Source organism: Anoplolepis gracilipes, chromosome 10, assembly GCF_047496725.1.
Source record: "Anoplolepis gracilipes chromosome 10, ASM4749672v1, whole genome shotgun sequence".
Lineage (NCBI taxonomy): Eukaryota > Metazoa > Arthropoda > Insecta > Hymenoptera > Formicidae > Anoplolepis > Anoplolepis gracilipes.
This window is the reverse complement of record NC_132979.1, coordinates 6,865,522-6,885,239: the sequence shown is the minus strand read 5'-3', so window position 1 is coordinate 6,885,239 and position 19,718 is coordinate 6,865,522. Positions and strand designations below refer to the sequence as shown.

The window sequence follows — 19,718 nt, the reverse complement described above, 5'->3', positions numbered from 1 at the left end:
AATTGAATATACCGGCTATCTCGCGAGTTGCTCCTGTGGAGACGGGAAGAGAGGGAACGAGAGAGAGAGAGAGAGAGAGAGAGAAAGATGAGAGTGCACGCGTCTAAATACGAGAGAAACTGTACGCATCCGAATGCACGTCAATGTGTATTCATTTGCGCGACAATTCTCGAAGCGACATCGGGTTGCAACGCTGTAATTATATCGCGAAACAAATTGCACGCATTTGCATTAAACGTTAAGTATGTATGTATGTACATCATAACGCGTATTACGATAAAGTTAGGTGTAATCAACCTTGCAATTTTATGTCTGGGAAAATTATATTTTAAAGTATCTTAGATATATCTTTACTCATAATATTCAGACAAATATACATAATCTCAAATGTAAACACAATAATATTTTACGTACATATACATTGTTGCAAACATTTAATAGATTTTATGAAATGCATTTATTATAATTATCATTGATATATAAGGTATTTTGATTAAACCTATTAAGCTTATTATTAGGTCGAATAATATAATGCCGAAGGCAAAGGTAAAATAATGTGTCGAATAATGTGTGTAGCATTATCCACTGTCCGTATTACACCGAGAACAGATGCGGCCACCATAGTATAATACACGGTGTTGCGAGGGTCATTAGGTCAGACGCATAAATGCCAGTAGAGTCTCGACTCGTCCGGCTAATGGCTACCTCGGAAGAACACAATGCTGATTAAGAAGTTGTGTGCGAGGGAGAAACGACCTATGTACTTCTTACCCTTTACACGCACGGTTTTTTAATTCGCATAATTTTACATCAGCAAACTCAAATCGATATTGCAATTCATGATTGTAGCACCGATTTAATACGATTCTTTCACATTTCGAATTAATAATTTTCATTTGTCAAATGCCGTTACTTGTATTAATTTTTTTTTTAACACTTATGTATTTTATGAAATATATAAAAATATTTCTTATTATTATTATTTTTTTATCACAGTGCACGAATAACCCTCGAGGTTGTATATCGAGGATGTATCGATGAATTTGATTATTATCTTATTTGTTTATTTTCTCGATGCGTAATTTTCGCGTGAATGCAAATGCGAGCGTGCGTGACGTCATACGGGAGCCCCAAACGCGTACCGAATGGGCGTACACGAATGGATGACGGGGTGGTAGACCGGGGGTGAGCTGGAGCGTGCGAAATTGCGTATATGTAAATGCGGCCTACATAACAATGGTGCATTATTGTATACCGATGCGGTAGGTTGCATCGCGCTTGGCAGACGCAGCATCCAATGCGCATCTAATGCGCAAATGTTTTATCTCCAAATTCTATTGTGTTCGTCCGATTCTCAAAGATAACGTAAAATCGAAAAGCGAATATAATAATCACCATTCAAAGTTTCAATATATCTTCCGGGGGAATGTGCAATTGACTTTTATATGTTACGTCGCTCGAGGAAATGTAATAAAGTAATTCGCGGGGTTACGGGTAAAATCAATCGCAAGGCGCGCGCACATACATACAGATATAGGAGAAACACGCAGTCAAACGGTTACAAAAGGGTCACGGATGTCGCGGTTTAATCCGCCGGCTTAATTGGATTTTTATTCGGAAACGGAGGACGCGCTTCTGCCAGCCGATCGCGCAATTTTCAAGGGGAGAAACGGAATTTATTATGCGATATCGAACGGATTGCTTGCCATTCATTCGTTGACACAATCAGGCGCGCGCTACCAAATGCAAATGCATGAATCGTGAAAGCGAGATCACGTGCACACGAGGCTGGATCTCAGATGCCAGCGCGATATCAAGGGACGGAAAAACGGTCAGCGGTGCGCGCGCGAAATGGCCCTGCCACGAAAATGCAACGAACGAACGAACATTTCAAATGGCTCGTAAAGATAGAATGGAGACATACCGCTGAGCTAACAAACATTGCTCCATCGCACGGTGTCACCGTCATTTACAAAAAATATCACCGAGAATAATGGAATGGAAATGTTTGTGCGACGGATATTTAGTTGCACAAACGTTACCGTCAGTAAGATTATATCATATTTTCTTGCTCGTGACAGTTCTTTGATGTTTGCCGTAGGTAGAGGAAAGTTATGCGCTTTCTCGAGATACTTCACATGACGTACAAATATGCGTATGATATACGATAGTAGTTTCTTGAATATAAAAGGTACACATCACAACATTTGTTAATAATACTTTATGTTCTGTTTACATATTCTTTTCATTTTATTTTATTTTAAATCAAAATACTTTATATATTAATTATCATAAAGAAGATGTTAAAAGTATCGATTTTTCTTCTCATAGTAGCTTTTCGAAAATCTATATTACGACTCCCCTTTTTATGTATGTGTGTGTGTGTGTGTGTGTGTGTGTGTATTGAATTTATTTTTAATTGTTTAAATCCCAAGGTAAGTTCTTAAATTGATCATTTTAATTGATGTTTGCGAAATATGATTGCATCTAGAATATGAGATGGAACAGTTTCTCTCCGACATTATTTATTGTCGTATCTTTTGTGTGTTTCTATAGTTTACAAATTAAATCAGGTATTATTTTACGTGATTTTGATAAGAAAACAATTTCTTTCCATCATTTATTGTCGTACCCTTTGTGTATTTTTGCATTTTACAAATTAAATCAGGTGTATTGTCTTACGCGAATTTTGTAGGAAATGATTGTAATTTCTCTCTCTCTCTCTCTCTCTCTCTTTCAAAATAATTTGTCAAAGGATTAAAATAATTGGAATGAAGGAATGAATTTTAATGTCAAAAGAAAATAAAGGAATACGGAATGTAAGAGTATAAAATCAAGAGAAATGGAATATTATTATGATAACGAACACAATACGTACAATTCCAATCCACTAAGAGTTATTTTACAATATTCACGTACAGAACGTAATTGATCAAAAATGATGACGTTTTCATAATTCAGTGTAAGAATATTGAAAAATTGGAATCAAAATTTTTTGATAAGAACTGATATATTATTCTTAAAAATGTTAACTTTCTTTAGAAATAAATAATTAAAAAAAAACAAATATTACTTCATAATACATAGAAATTGATATGTATTCGATCATTAATAAAAAAAAAACATGAAAAATCGTGCAATCAAAAGATCAAGGAAATTATGAGAAATATAATAGAGACATGAAAGAATAATAATCAGGACAAAACGTATATAACTTGCTCTTAACGCGATATTATTTTTTGTGAGTTTCGTAAAATAACAATAGACATTAATATTTGAAACAAAAAATAGTCATTCGTGTCTGTAAAATGACAAAGCATGAAAATATGGGATTATCACCTGATTTTGATTTTAAATTGATTTTGATAACATGAATGAAGAATATTCTAAATATGACTATGATATTTAAAAAATTTTGGTTAATTTTGAGCACTTTTCCCGAGATTTATTTTATTAGAAATGGATTTATATATTTATACACATAATGAATTCAAAACACACATACTGAAACGTAGGTTCTGGAAGAGTCACTCTGAAGGCAAAAGTCTGCACTTTTTCAGTACATCGTCCTGTATTTTATTAATATAAAATTGTGTAAAATTTGACAAGTTATAGTAATTAAATGTTTATTTTTAATTATATATATATATGAGACTCTTCTGTATCTCTTTCATATTAATTTCAATACATTTCTCATTTCTTCATTCAGCGAGTAAAGCAATAACAAACGCAGAAATATAAGAAAAATATGATAAAATTTCCTTCAACTCTTTAGCGTAATTTCTGGATTTGTAACTCGAATATTGCGCAAATAAATACTCAACGCGGGAGAAAACGCGATCATGTGCGAAATTCACGTGCGAGTGTGCATTTTCGGCGGAGCTGAATTACAGTGCGAAACGTGTCGCGACAGCGATTCTCACGCAAATTTTCTGCTAACGAAGCAAAAGTTCGTTAGCATCGACCGCAGGTCACCGAGTTTTTCGCGACTGAATTTTCGCCATTTTGACAGCTAGGAAGTCACTCGCGCGTCGGAGAAGCGAGTGCAGCATCATGCAGTATCGTTTGCATTAAGGGTACGGAAGACATTAAGGATGGCAGCAGCCAGGCCAGAGAGAGAGAGAGAGAGAGAGAGAGAGAGAGAGAGAGAGAGAGAGAGAGAGAGAGAGAGAGAGAGAGAGAGAGAGAGAGAGAGAGAGAGAGGGAAGGAGAGGGAGGGAGGGAGAGGAGGAGGAGGAGGATATGGGATGGCGCGTGCATAGCGGACGATGCAGCGATGCACGGCGTTGTTTAAACCTACGGGGTGACGCAGGTGCAATGGTGGCTGTATATACAACACAGGAAACGCCGCGCGTAAACGTTCATGTGTATGCGTTTACGGCATGTGTCACGTGGTCCGCGCATATACATACATGCGCGATCGGTATCGAAGTGCCGCATCGCGACGTTCTCGACCCGGTTCTCCGTCCAGGTTATCAAACTGCCGTTTTCATGCATAATGCACCGATTTCTCTGCAGGTATCTCTCACGTATTTCTCTTCTCCCCTTCCTCTCTCTATATCTCGTTGAATTCCCCTGCCCTTCCTGCATCCTCAGCCAGAATTTTCGTCGATCGCCGAGAAAACAAGGTTCCGGAATTCCGGGGACAAAGCTGCGGAAGTGCTGCCATCAGCTGCGACGAAGATCCTCTATCAGATTTCCTCGAGAGCCGCGAGGAACGAGGACAGTGTCACCATGTGAAGGGGAAGGGGTGAAGGAGGGTGGAATGGGAAAATGTGACGCACGTGGAACAGACGATTCGGCAGACCAACGATAAATCGAGTCACGATTTTGACAGATCCTCTTGTCTGCGTATATTTATGATTGAAAAAAATCTCTCGAGATGAAATATCCCTTGTTACGCAGACTTGGATTTGAAGTCAAAAATTATTTCAACTAAATCTCGGTTTTTTACGGCGGGAGATACTAAACTTTTACTCTTAAAAATATACGTAAAAAATGTTATTATTACGGGGGGAGTTTTTTACAAGTTTAACTCAAGTTGGACTTTAGCTTCTAATAACGATTATTGATATTTATATGTATAAGATGTGAGGGACTTTTCATATTTAAGAAATTTCCACATCTAATGTAAATTCTTGTTATTCGATGCATGAATATTTAAAATAGAAACTGAGGAACTTTTATTCACGCATCGGATTTCGCCGATAAAATCGCAAAGGAGATCACGTCACGGGCGAGTTAATAACTTCGTTATGTTATCTTGTGCCGGATACTTCCTCCCTCGTTCAACGAGGCAGGAAACCGAAGCTGGAAGTGAAAGAGGACGCGATAGATGCGCGCACTGCCGAGCGCGATATACGTTTTATTGCCGATGAAAAGACGGCTTGCTTGAATCCGTGGTCGTAACTGGAGCGATCAATCCGTTAGATCCCTCTTGCGCAGCATTTTTATTCTCGATACCTCCTCCAAGAAAGGAATCTTTCTGTCGGGAGTCGACGACCCGCAATCCCCGTGCCTTTTAACGTAATATGAAAATCGCGTAATTTCTTTTTTTATTTTATTTTATTTTATTTTATCGTACCAATATTATCTCGAGCGAATGTCGGTATCTTTTATGGCTGGAATTTTATATCTCATCTTATTGATACTTTGAAAAATTCTGCTGAAGCAAAATATGTGTAACTTAGTGCTTGTAGATTTCTCGCAAAATTGAAGATGAAAAAAAATTGATCTTTAAAATGCATTTCCATCTCTTTACATTTTTATAATAATTTGAAACAAGTAGACTTCTATATAAAAATGGCAAATCATGCTGGATAAGAGTGAAATATACAGTCGATTTAGAGAACCATTTATGCGGTATAATACTTCTTACATCAAGAATGGGCTATCAAATACGTTGTTGTTCGATATAGGATGCAGATGTAGAAACGATCGAGTCGACATTATTCCTGCATCTCGGATGAATGATTTCTTCGAGCGTGTGCACTTTTTCAAGTCGCGGCATCAACTCGCCGCGTATTTCGCTACGCACACTGCATCCCTTGTCGTTGTGAATCGTGCTTTATGTATTTTACAGTCAGAACTCCTTACTCTGAATATACTGTTGCATAAACCGTCTCGACTTCGTGGCAGAGATCTTCTCGTCTCTAAGCTGCGGAAAAATTGGCAGAGATTTATGGGAAATTGTTTCCTTTCGCGCGCGCGCGCGTGTGTGTGTGTGAGAGAGAGAGAGAGAGAGAGACTTGCCGTTACTCCGAAAACTATGTAGGATTATTCCTGCAGCGAACATATACGATCCCAATGTGCATCCCTCTGTGAAAGTAAAATCTTGCGACTGAAAACAGACGGCAACCGCACTATTTTACTACTTTTAACGCACACATATTTAAAAAAAAAATATAATATACAATATATAATAATATAATATATAATATATAATAATGAAAAAAATTCTAAAGAAGAAAAGTCAATTTGGAAGTACGAGCGCTTTCAATTTACTTTTCACTTTAGAGAGATTTTATAAAAATCTCTTCAAAGGGCTTACAACTATTGCTGTATCCGACATCCTTAGAAAAAAATCGATTTTTATAAATTTGATATAAAATTCAGATCCCGGGACACCCTTTATTGATCTCCAAGGAGACCGCTTTTCTCTAACATCTTGCTTTCTTCTCCCTGTTTTGCAGGACGAGGAGTGGTGCTGGACAGTCAAGGGCCGGTGCTGGTCTCGGAACCGCGCTCGAGCGTGGAGTTTTCGAACGACACCGGGGCGATGATCCACTGCTCGGCCCACGGCAGTCCCTCGCCGAGGATCGACTGGCTGATGGGCGATGGCTCGCCGGTCCTACCGATACCGCACATCCGTGAGATGCTGATGAACGGCTCCATGTACTTCTTGCCGTTCGGCGCCGAGAGCTACCGGCACGATGTGCATTCGGCCGTCTATCGGTGTCAGGCGTCGAACAGCGTCGGCAAAGTGCTCGGCCGTGAAATCACGGTGAAGGCCGGTAAGAGATAGAAAGAGAGAATGAGAGAGAGAGAGAGAGAGAGTGCCATCTTTATTTCTTCCCAGCTTTCCTCGTCTCGTCTCGTGACCACTTACCCTCTTCCAGCCGATTGATCTTTCATCGTCCTTTAAAGCTTGCACGCTGTACAGTGGAAAAAGACAAAGACTATATCTCACGATAACAGCGTGTGATGTGCAACTTTACGAGTAGACTCCGTACATAGCTTTGAATTTTTCTCTCAAGTCAAGAATCATCGCTAAGTTTATTGATCATCGTGATTGAAATGCGCGCTTGCAGTATTTTTCATATTAAATAACTAATGTCTGATTAACTCTGGTCAATCTCTTCTTGACAAAAACAACTTTGACTAAATTTTGCCGATGATAAAGTATCTGGAAAAATCATGGAAATTTGTATATAAGGATGTAAATATCTCTCTCTTAACAATTTTTGAAAGTTAAACATATTCTTTTAGCTTCAGCGAAATTTCACATCGTAAAAGGATGACAAATAATGTAAATGTAAAAGATAAAGAAAATGCTCGGTATGTTATAATTACACACGCGTAAAGTTTTGAGACGAACATATAACTTCTTGAAAGTATCGAAGTTTTGCGCGCTTCTCTTGCACAACACACGTCGTAATTTAAAAATTTTAGATTCACCCGGGAAATAAATACACAACTGCGAGAGTTTGCACTTTGAAATCTTGGTTTAGATAAATCCTGTTTATTACATAATATAATAAAAAAGAAGCTCATGTGTCGCGAAATAACGTCTAAATTAATAATGGCGCTGCAATCTCGGTCAGAATGATTCTATTCTCCCGATTGATTTATAAATATATCGTAAATATTTTTAAAATTTACACAATTTTTAATTTTTAAAATTTACAAATTTAAATTTAAATAAGAGTTTAATTTTATTTCTTTAGAGTTTTAAGGCTTCTTAATCATTAATATACTCTTAAATAAAATCAATGTATTATTAATATATTATATTATGCTGCATATATTTAACTGAAATAATTTTTGCTATATAAATACAATACTGCAACATATTAAAATTAAAGAAATAATCAATTAGTAATAGTTTTACTAATTGATAAGTTTTAATAAGTGATATTTAAAAATACGCGTCTTATATATGTACATGTACTATAATTTTTATAATAATATTTTATGTATAGAGGAGAATTTTATATATTTATAACAACAGGGTGTCTATTCCTGAGAAAACGTGGAAAGCCAGGAATATTTAGGGATTTTTTTTTGTATCTGGAAAAAATCAGGGATATCTCATGGAATTTTATTAGGATTCAGGTAATTTTTCGAAAATCTTTTTTTTGATAATTTTGTTTTTCATCTTGTAAATAATCAGCCGTGTGAAACTGGTGTTTCACTTCGTGGAAAGAACCCGGGAAAAAATCGGGACAAACTGAAACGTCAGGTTCATTTCACTTTGTTCTTTGACAATTTTTTAGCATTCTTGCCAAATTTTAAGCACCTGAGAATGCTGCAATAATTTCTACAAGGTTTGATATATGCGTAAAAATTGTTAGAATATTAGATAATTATATAAATTAGATCGTCCGAGACACTAGATGTAAATGAGATTTAAGTTATATTGTTATTTTGATATCTAATTTGTTTAATAAATATTCTAGTAATTTTTATATCTATAATAAAACTTTATTCAGAAAATATAAGTGATTGCAGAACGGCACAAAAAAATAACACAAAATCTCACTTAAAGTCGATAGAACATTCGAAATATGACCAGCGTTTCATCTAACAATCAGTACTTGTATGTTTGACATTTCGGCCAATCTAATTTATTTATAAATATTTAATAAATATATTGTAATAATTTTTACGCATAGAACCCTCGCTGGAAATTAAAAGTGATTATAGACTGATATGAAATCTCATTAAAGTCGATAGAACTATCGAAATACGACCAATGTTTTATCTCGATATTTATATGTTTGGCGGTTTGAGCGATTTATTTTGCAATTTGTTTAATAAATATTCTAATAATTTTGATATATATGATTTGATATGAACTTTCCCTTTCTCTCTCATTGAAAATTAAAAGTAACTGCAGAATAACGAAGTCTCATTAAATCGATAAAATTATCGAAATATGACTAGCGTTTAATTTGACAATTTAATTTGTTTAATAAACTTTTAGTATAACTATTGTGAAACTCTTAAGTGCTTAAAGCCTGGGAAGAAGTACTTAAAAATCGTCGGATAAAGTGAGCCAACGTGAACTCTCAGTTTATTCCGTATAAATATATATTTTGTTTATATATTTAATATCTTAACATAATATTGAATATGAAGTACATACTCTTTGTAACTTTTAATGAAAATTTTATATAAATGAAAAATTATCTTATGAAAGTTATTTAGTTGTTTTAGCACATTTATAAGTTTAACATTGGAACTTAAAGGGCTCCGTGTTTTTTCTTTCGTATCAATGAGAAACATTAGAAAATGCGTGTAATAAAAAATTTTTTGGGGAAAAAGTTGTATTAAAAGGTCTTGAAATATTCTTTTTACTTGGAAGTTGAACAAAAATGCCTGGAAAATCAGGGAATTTTTTACAAGATTTTAGTAGACACCCTGAATAATATACATTTCATTTTATTAAAAAAAAAGTCTGAATTTTTGTGACTGAGAATTTTGTTCATTTTTCTTCTGCAGATTTATCACATCTTAAGAATGAAGACATAATATGTATATAAGTCTAAATTTAATTATTAGATATGAAATCTTACTGTTATATCAAATGTCGACTTTAACGTCATATTTAATTTCAACATCATGTTCTTTAAATATTACATTAGCTTTTAAATTCTTTTACAACCGCACTTTTCCAACTTGACAATACAGTTACTTGGCACATTTCGCCGTCATCTCTTAAAAATTCGTTATCTAAAATATTGTTGAAGAGTTATCTCTCTCACAGATGTATTTAACGTCAATCCCAAGACAGTAAAGTGGCGATTCATCGCGAGAAGTAAATTAATGCTGGACGGTCTTTTCCGCACGTTTCGCGAATGCCCCAGTCCGCGGATTCTGACGGCGGAAAATCAACAGTCTTCCGCATTATCAGATCGTGCCGTCCCTCCTGGAGTTTCCGCCTCCGTCGAGGGTAAATGTAATCGACCGTTTCCCGGAATGACGTTTTAAACTCCTGACTATCCGGCGAAGGATGATCGCGCGCTTGGGCAGAGCCAAGCCAACTACATTTATCGCGAGTGAGGGGATCTCCCTCTCTTTTCGCTCTTTCCCTCAATTGCCGCCGCAATAAATGACCCTAAACTCTCGCTCGCTTATAGCTAACAACCGACCTTCACTGCCCATATCAAAATTCGCGGCTTACCACGAGAATTGTAAAGCACGATGGATTTTGCACATACAAGAAAATGAACAGAAAGTATTATGTAAAATAAATTTGATAAAATTTCATAAGACAATTTAACGAAAAAATTTTTTTTTTTATAAAAAGGAAAATAGTTATTGTCTATATTTTTTTCAAACAAATATATTGTACAATCTTTTATTTTATAATGTCACAATTTTAAGAAACTTGTGACTAAAAAAAGTTACAAGAAAGAGTTATTTTTAATGTAATTTATTATATTGCATAGCTACTTAAATAACACGTTGAAAAAATTTTATCACAATCATAAATTAGATTAATTGAAGTGAGAGAAGATATTAATTTTTTTGTTTTTTTTTTTTTTACAATTCAATAAATGATTTATACATTTGTTATCAATACATATAAAAGTTGCATCTCGAGTTTATTGCAATTCTTTCCAATTAATCGCGCGAAATTTATCGACGAATGAAAGTAGAAACAGAGAGAGAGAGCGTCGTATATTTTGGTCAGATATGAAACAAGAACTCTGCAGTCGAAAGAAGTCCAGCTGCGATATCTCTAAACGAATTTTGCGGATGAAAGATCGGGCGCGTCCTCCCGCGTAATTTCACGAGAAATGTATCGACCGATCGACGAGGAACGACCCATCTTGTACACGAGACAAATGACCGCGCGCGATTTCTTCGCTTTGCCACTGTGTGTGATTTTTCCCAGAATCACTTATCGAATTTAGTGAGTTTTTGGCGAAGTTTCGTACTGGGAAAGAAATTTCCCACTCGAATAGGAATTGAAGGGGATAGATTATCGTTGAATGGGCGGACCACGAAAAGTTACAAAGGAGCTTTCGTATAAAAACCACGACAGACAGAGCACTAATTAACGACGGTCTAAAAAGTATTCGCTGACATTTGCGGGAATAATGAGACTGGGAAAAATTGCCTTTGGCGTTAATAATGCGTCCTTGATAACGTTGATAAAAGAACTATTAATACTAATTACTAAATTACTAATTAATAGTGTTGAATGTGTTGCGAGTTGATTGATGGTAGACGACAAGCGATATTTAGATACGTGTAAAACCCTATGATACATTTTCTAACAAATTTTCCGGTAGCGAAAAAAGAATTTTCATGAATCAATAATGATAGCGACGAGGAAAAAAAAACCCTTAATCATTGAATATTTTTGTTGCAGACATTTGATATTATTTCTATTACTTTATTAGATATTTATTTTAATTTCTTTGTTAGACATTATATTAACATCACTACTTTATTTAGATGATGTCTGTTCTCTAATTACATTGTAATTACATTTTCGAGACGTCAAACTATTTGAAATCTACCGTTTAAATTTGTAATAGTCGAAAAATACAAACTGAAGATTAAATCGTCTATTCATCCGATTTTAGACCTGGTGTTTGTCGACGAGTTGTTAAATGAAATTTGAAACAATTAAAATCTCGCGAAAATAGAAATCAATTTCAGTTTCACCGAAGAATATGAGCGCTTGCTGCGCGAAACAGGCGACATTATTAATCATGCGAACAGCAGAAATGGTCGTCTTCCGATCTCGGAAGCTCGCCGGGAAAGCAATATTCATCACTCGGATCCGACGTTGCTTACAGAAACAGCCCCGATATATCGTCGTACGACACATTCCATTCCCACTGTTTCCTTAAACCGTTATATTCAACCCTCTCCGCTTTCCCTTCCGCCATCCCTCTCTGTCCCTGCGAACAGATTAATCCGTACATCGCCGTAGGTATATATCGAGGACGTGACGAGACGTTGAGGATAAAAAGCAAATTTCGGAGAAGCTTAAATCCATTCGATATCGCCGAAATTGTCGAGAAGCCGCACGGGATTGGAGACAATGAATTCCGGACGAAGGATCGCGACATTACCCGTCGAAGAGAAGAGGGACTCACTTCCGGGATGGTCCTTTCCATTTTTCCGGTGGTATTATATTCCGACATTTCCCCGTTTTACGGCGAAATAATCTTTCCCCTCCTCTCTACTTCCGTCTCTCTTTCTCTCTCTCTCTCTCTCTCTCTCTTTTTATTTTTTATTATTCCGCGAGCCTTTGTCATGGAGAACGATAGAGGTTCATTTCTCGTTCCCTTCCTGCTCGCTCTTCTGCTCTTCCGAGCATTCATTCCCCGCTCAAGCGGCCGTAATAATTTTTCTTTTCCAGTGGTACGCCAGAAGTACGAGGTACAAGTGCGAGACGCCTATGTCCTGGCGGGCAACACCGGGGTGCTCAGGTGCGAGATACCGGCCTTCGTCAAAGAGAACGTCGCGGTCACGTCCTGGTTAAAGGACTCAGCCTTTAACATTTACCCGTCCGCGGAGAGCGGTGAGTGTGCAATTATGCTGATCGCGTGACTTACATTTGAGCAAAATGTCACATGTGAGCCTGAGATTACATATACATGCGTCTCTTGGTGGTGATTGTCGTACTTTCAGCGATAAATCGGAACTTTATTCTCGGCAATTTCATTTAATTACACTTTTTTTTTTCCTCCCATTAAATGCGTATTGTTTCCTCATGTATTTTAATTCATCGTTTATAACCTTGTGGTGTTTTGTTGCGGGATTTTAGAAATTATTTCTATCGTACATCTCGCGTATTTTATATTGAAATGTTTTTTAAAATGATCCTTGCTCACGAGAATTTTAATAGACCGTTGATATAATAACGCATTAAAGATAAAATTTTAAGAATTGAATATAAAATATATGAAAAATTACTTTCATTTATGAGAAGTTTAATGGACCGTTGATAAAATTATACTTTGGCAGAAAAATTTATAAAGACTGCATATTAAATACGTGAGTTTGCAAAAGAAATTTTAATATTAATTTATATAATAATTAAAAAGTGATTTTCAAAAGAAAGTTAAAATTTCCCATTAAATATCAATATATCGATGAAAAGTATAACGTAAATTTCCATCGAAATTAATTTATAATTGCAGAGTTTGGAGCAAGAGCTTGGAGAACAAGTCTTTGCGACAACAATTTCCAATAATTTAACTTAGATTTAACTTTAATGTTCGAAGTAAACCTTACAAATTATGTGAGCGTACACTATTTTTGCTCTGAATTCTTCTTTCTTTTTAAACGCATCAAGTAGAAGCAAAAATAATTATTCAACGTTAAGTAAAGCGAAGCTCAATAGAAAAATCCTGGTAAAAAATCAAACAGAGAAAAAAAAATAGAGTAACCTTCCTTCCTTTGATTCGCATACGTACCAACAAACAGATAAAACGCACGTGAGGGCGCGGGCGGCCGCGTATTAGTCCGGTCAATATCCAAGTTAATTAGAGTTTGAGAGAGTGAGATTTGAATGCGTACACGTGCATATCCGCACACACACGTGCGACGATGAAGCGTTGTTACATCTCGATTTGCGAATCGAGAGATGTTACGAAACACCAATATCACAGAATAAGCACGCGCAGAACAGCGGAAAGTAACTACGCCGGCGATAAAACGCAAAGCTGCATGAGACTTTTTTTTTCCTTTTCTTTTTTTTAGGAACAGTCTTCTTTTATGTCGCACAACTGCGCTTCATGGCTGATATCTCTTGATAGTTTCGCGTCTGCTCGCATGCGAACGACAACTTGTTTAGATTGAAACTTTGTAGATCGTTCATCGGCAAGTTTTCAATTTTAAACACATTTTCGAGCATTGATTGGAATCAGATTAAAATAATGAATGATAATTTGACACATGATACAGCGCGCCGGGAACAGTTTATTCCGTTCCTTTCCTTTTTACAACAAAATTAAAGAAAATTATATTTAAAAGATAAATCTGAAGAGAAACAAAAGCTACGGTAATTGTTTAAAGAAATTAATTTGAATTATCTAAATTATTTATTTAATTTTTTTTTTTTTAGTAATATTCGTATAATGATAATTCTTATCATCGCGTTACACAGGTTTTTTCTGTCATGAATACGGCGAATAAAAATTGTGGAAAAAGTTTATCAGCGAAACGGACGGATTTACTGGAACGGGCGAATTCAACCGTTTTCGCAGTTTTGTCCCCGAGGCCAGCCGAGAAGTCAAGCACCTGACGCATCGTGGAAACTTTCCCAAATTCGTTTTCCCCGCGTCATAATGGCGGCATTGTGTACCCGCCGACGCGGCGCTCGTGCAAGATCTCTCGAGGAGCAGAACGGAACGTGACGCATTGTCGTCGTGTTTTGATCGCGCGGGGCTTTTCAGGCTGCCACGTGCGTGCGCGACATAAATGCGAGCATCCTTCCCCTCTCCCATCTCGAAAAACGCGTTCCCCCCGCGAATTCGCGCGCGATAAATTATTCACACCGCCGAATAAACGACCAACTTTTGAATCGACCCTACCTGTCTTCGAGACGTGCGCGCGAAAGTTTTCCGAGTGAGACGGAGAGAGAGAAAGATTCGTTCTCCATTTAAATAAAAGTACTTCCGCGCGTCTTAGAAGACCCACCTTCCGTTTCCTCGCTATTAGATTGGATTTTCTCCTTCGGAATGCGCGAGACGCAAATCGCGCATTTGATTTAATCCGTGGATTTGTCGCCTATCCGGCAGACGTAAGGAAACGGCGCGCTTATGAAGTTTAATCGTCTTCGGAAACAGTCGCGCGGGTTAAATCTTATTCTCTGTCGTCTTTCCGCAAGATACTCTGCACCAATGCAAGACTGTCTCGCGGTAAATAGTGGAAATTTTAAATGATAACTTCCATAACGCGACTTTCGAATTTGTAGATTCATTTATTTCAGTTTTCAATGGATGGAAATTATCGACTTCCTTTTGCAAGCTGATCTGAGAGAGTAGAGCCGTGATTTATATTTGTATAATTTTATTAATAATTTATTTTATTTTAATTAATTTATTAACTTTATTTTATTAATCCGTTAATAATTTATTATATTATGCCAATAATATCTAAATTCTGCATCAATATACTTATAAAGTTTGGAATTTTTGTAAGTTGAAAGTCAAAAATCATAGCTTTAAGATTAACTCTGCAACACTACTTATTAATTCTCTGCAATGTGATTTATATTTGTATAATTGTATTAATAATTTATTTTATTTTAATTAATTTATTAACTTTATTTTATTAATCCGTTAATAATTTATTATATTATGCCAATAATATCTAAATTCTGCATCAATATACCTATAAAGTTTGGAATTTTTGTAAGTTGAAAGTCAAAAATCATAGCTTTAAGATTAACTCTGCAACACTACTTATTAATTCTCTACAATGTGATTTATATTTGTATAATTGTATTAATAATTTATTTTATTTTAATTAATTTATTAACTTTATTTTATTAATCCGTTAATAATTTATTATATTATGCCAATAATATCTAAATTCTGCATCAATATACCTGTAAAGTTTGGAATTTTTGTAAGTTGAAAGTCAAAAATCATAGCTTCAACTTTAACTCTGAAATAGTTATTAAATCCTCTGTAATTTATATGATTATTACATTAAGGCGGGTTTCATCTTATGTAGCAATCATGTAGATTACAGGGAATTAATAACAGGTTCAGAGCTGTGTTAAACTTGAGGCCATCGTGACTTTTGACTTTCAACTTACAAAACTTTCAAACTTTACAGATATGAAAGATATATTGAGTGGCTTTTTTACATTCTATAACAGAAAGTTTACTTTTAATTTCGGAATCAGAGAAAGGCGTGAAAATAATCGAATAAATTCTTCTGATAAAATCCTACGTCCTCTGGTTATGTTACAAAGTGTTTATACAGAGTATTACGTAGATGGAGAGAGAAAGAGAGAGAGAGAGAGAGAGAGAGAGAGAGAGAGAGAGAGAAGACGCACACATCTGTATAAAGCATATATAACCAAACTACAAATTATTCTCACGAAACACTCTACTCTGGTTATTAGTTTCGCGTACGCCGCGAGCGACGGATACCGGGTGTATCGACGTTTCGGGGATCGACATGAAGTGCCACGGATGGCCACCCGGATGCAGCCAACTCCAACACGAAACGTTCCACCGCAATGCAAATTAGCTCAGGCTGCTTGTCTATGGAAACGTTGAACTATCTTCTCGCGCCGTTTCGATACATATATACGTCTCTCTCATTTGTCGTGAACCACTTTGCAAGAGCGCATTCTGCAGTATAGGAATTAGTATATTGGAGAAACTTGTAAGTTCGAAATTCGCTTTTGTATATTTCACCGTATTAATTATTGACATAAATATCACCCAAATCTAGTACGAATCGAAACATTAAGTATGTTGCAAAAATTAAATTATTAATTTTATTTTATTATTTCATTAATCCGTTAATAATTTATTATATTATGCCCACTCTAAATTTTGTTCTAGATGTAAAAAGGCATTCAATCTATCTATAAAATTTTGTTATAAAGTTTTATAAATTGGAAATTAGAAATTACAATGGCTTCAGGTTTAACATAGTTCTTAACCAGTTATTAATTCTCTATAACTTATATGATTATTGCATTGGGGCGGTTTTCATCTTATGTATGTAATCACATAGATTACAGAGAATTAATAACTGGTTCAGAACTGTGTTATACTTGAAGCCATCGTGACTTGTGAGCTCGAAATTCCCTATTACATATTTCGTCGTACCAATTATTGACATAAATCTCACGTAAAGTTGATATAAATATAAACATTAAGTATACTGGAAAAAATAAAATATTGTGATATTATATTTTCCCATGTGAAAATTTGCAAATAACTCAATCTGAACAAGCATCGTTACTGGTAGCCACCAACATTGGACCAAAGGTCCAGCACAGGAATGTAGCATATATTCTGCGATTAATTATTAATTGCAACTGTTGACGCAATTTTGATGAAAATACATACACGGTTGGCACAATATGATTCCGATGATGGAGTTACATTGATTTACATTTAAATTTTATTAAAGTTCTTAAATTAGTCAAGCATAGCGAACAAATTAGTTTAACATTTTTTATATTTATATTTTAACATCATTTTTTTTGTCTACCTTCGTTATATATGGATGAATTTGATAAAAGGAGTTTAAATTTCACACAAATTATAATAGCGGTAAGAGTATTCTAAAAAAATGTTAGATTATTAATAATCTAAAAATATAGACAGTTATAAAATATATAAAGATAAAAAAAGTTATAATATTACATTCTGAATTAACTCAATTCTTTTATTAAAAAAAACGGAATCGTGTGTTATTATGTCATTTCTTGGCCACCATTATTGAACCAATATTAGACTAGTTAAACACCATTGAAAATTTCTACGTGAATTACGACGTAAAGTATGGTAACACTATCGTGATATCATTTAAAGTATAATATTAAGTTGTGCATATCAAGTGTCAAAATTGTCTCAACGTTTGCTCAACTTCACTGTATATTTATATTTTATAATCAATGTAATTTATCTTGAAATTATCAGCCTGGAAGAAATTCAACTTAATGCAAATTTTTTATCATACTCACGCTATCGATGAAATTATTAAACTTTCTTAGCAGTGTCTAATTCATGTTATGACAATGTTTAGTAATGTTATTAACTTTCCTCTTTTTATCGGACCTTATACTTTTGTTTTCTCATAGTTTACTCAATTTAATAAATATACATCCAATATGTTTTACTAAATATATGTTTAATAAACAACATTACATTTTTTTACGAAAACATTTAGTCATATTATATTAATTTATTATATTATTACTTTACTGCAAATAATAGTTGCTTATTAATATACACCTGCATATAGATATATTAAGTTATCTGGGCCAAATTATCAAAACATAAAAAATACATATGAAAGCCCTTTGGAAATCTTTAACAGCTGGAGTAATAAAAATATTTTTGTAAATAAAATATAGCAAAAGATAAAAAAAAATTTGTGCACTATTAATGTTTTTTTTTTTTTATTTATGTATGCGCTATTTTTTTTTGAATGGCTAGATAGCTTAGAATTAAATTATTTATCTCTTTGTAACTTTTTAACAGCTCGGGCAAAAGAATTATTTATTATTGATAATTTGGCTCAGATAGCTTAATATACTTAAGGTAAAGCTACAACATACCACTTAATTATATTATCATTTCTTTCATGTTGAAGCTTTTTGCTCGTATTTAAGTTTGAATAACTTTGCTGTTTGAATAACTAAGCACATGTAACCAGAATATTATGGCAATTTACCATAAATGCTGGTTTTTGCATCCAAGAAAATATATTCCGCGTCTCGCTGTGCATATTTTTCCTGAACTGTCTTAAGCAGTTTTTTTAAAGTTCTCTTTTCACTTCTATTTACAATATATTTTTCTTTATTAATAATTTTTTTATGTTTACACAATTATGTTTGCACAATTATTCTTTGTTATACTTTCGAAGACAAGGCAAATATTTCTGTTAACACAATAATGTTATTTACAACCGCAGCTCTATTCACATATTTACATAAAATTTTTGCTTTCTCTATCTAGAGAAAAAAAAAATATTTATTTGAACACTATGAGAAATAAAGCTCGTTTGTATAATATTTTTAAAGTAAAACTTTTTTCTCTTATAATTATTTTTTATATACTTTTGTCTTAAAATGCGCATAACTAATAATTGAGATGGAGAATATTACATACATACATTTATAAAAAGATAAATCCGATAATTACTTCTTTTTATCCATGATGCATATATCTTTTTAACAACGTAATATATAATATTATTCTACAGGGAAGAATACTTAACGTACATACTATATCGATAAGAATCTAAATTTTTCACATATAAGCCGATAGAGACGACAATACCCAATCTCTTTATACGGGAATATAAGCGAAAGAGCTGAATATAATAGTATAGTGATAACAGCCATTTTCGTTCTTTTATTCTGAAACTCTCTTTCAAGTCAAGCAAAAATTCATCGTGGATTTTTCATCAAGTAAAAACCGCGAATCTAAATTTATTTTAAATTCATTTTTTTTTTTTTATGTTGGATATTAAAGGGATCAAATAATAAACCTTGCGAATAATTTATTACAAGAATTTATTACGAGCATTAGTCAAATAAATATTTATTTGTATTTTTTTAATTTTGATTGTTTCAATTAATTTATATTAATGTATTTAATTATTATATATTATTATTTAATTTTATTAATGTTACTTGATTAAATTCTGTACTATTTGTATTATTTATGTGCATATGTGTATTGTGGACAATCGTTATTCTTCATTATTTGTATTATTCAAAATACAATTATTAAATTACTAAATTATTAAATTATTTATTATCTATT

General features: G+C 34.2%; 1 protein-coding gene and 1 long non-coding RNA gene across 6 annotated transcripts in view; one reads left to right on the top strand and one right to left on the bottom strand.

Moving 5' to 3' along the window:
• LOC140670445 (cell adhesion molecule Dscam2) overlaps window positions 1-19,718 on the top strand; it is a 169,945-nt gene that overhangs the window by 75,943 nt on the left and 74,284 nt on the right. For all 5 annotated transcript variants that reach the window (XM_072901042.1, XM_072901038.1, XM_072901041.1 and 2 more), the window contains exons 3-4: window positions 6,693-7,013; window positions 12,605-12,766. In XM_072901042.1, coding sequence (XP_072757143.1) covers window positions 6,693-7,013; window positions 12,605-12,766 — 483 coding nt within the window. The remainder of the gene's footprint in view (window positions 1-6,692; window positions 7,014-12,604; window positions 12,767-19,718) is intronic.
• Window positions 5,739-10,242, bottom strand: LOC140670449 (uncharacterized). Its single transcript, XR_012047556.1, has 3 exons — window positions 9,798-10,242; window positions 6,253-7,405; window positions 5,739-6,157 (listed from the first exon to the last, which is right to left on the bottom strand). It is a non-coding gene; the product is annotated as an uncharacterized lncRNA (long non-coding RNA).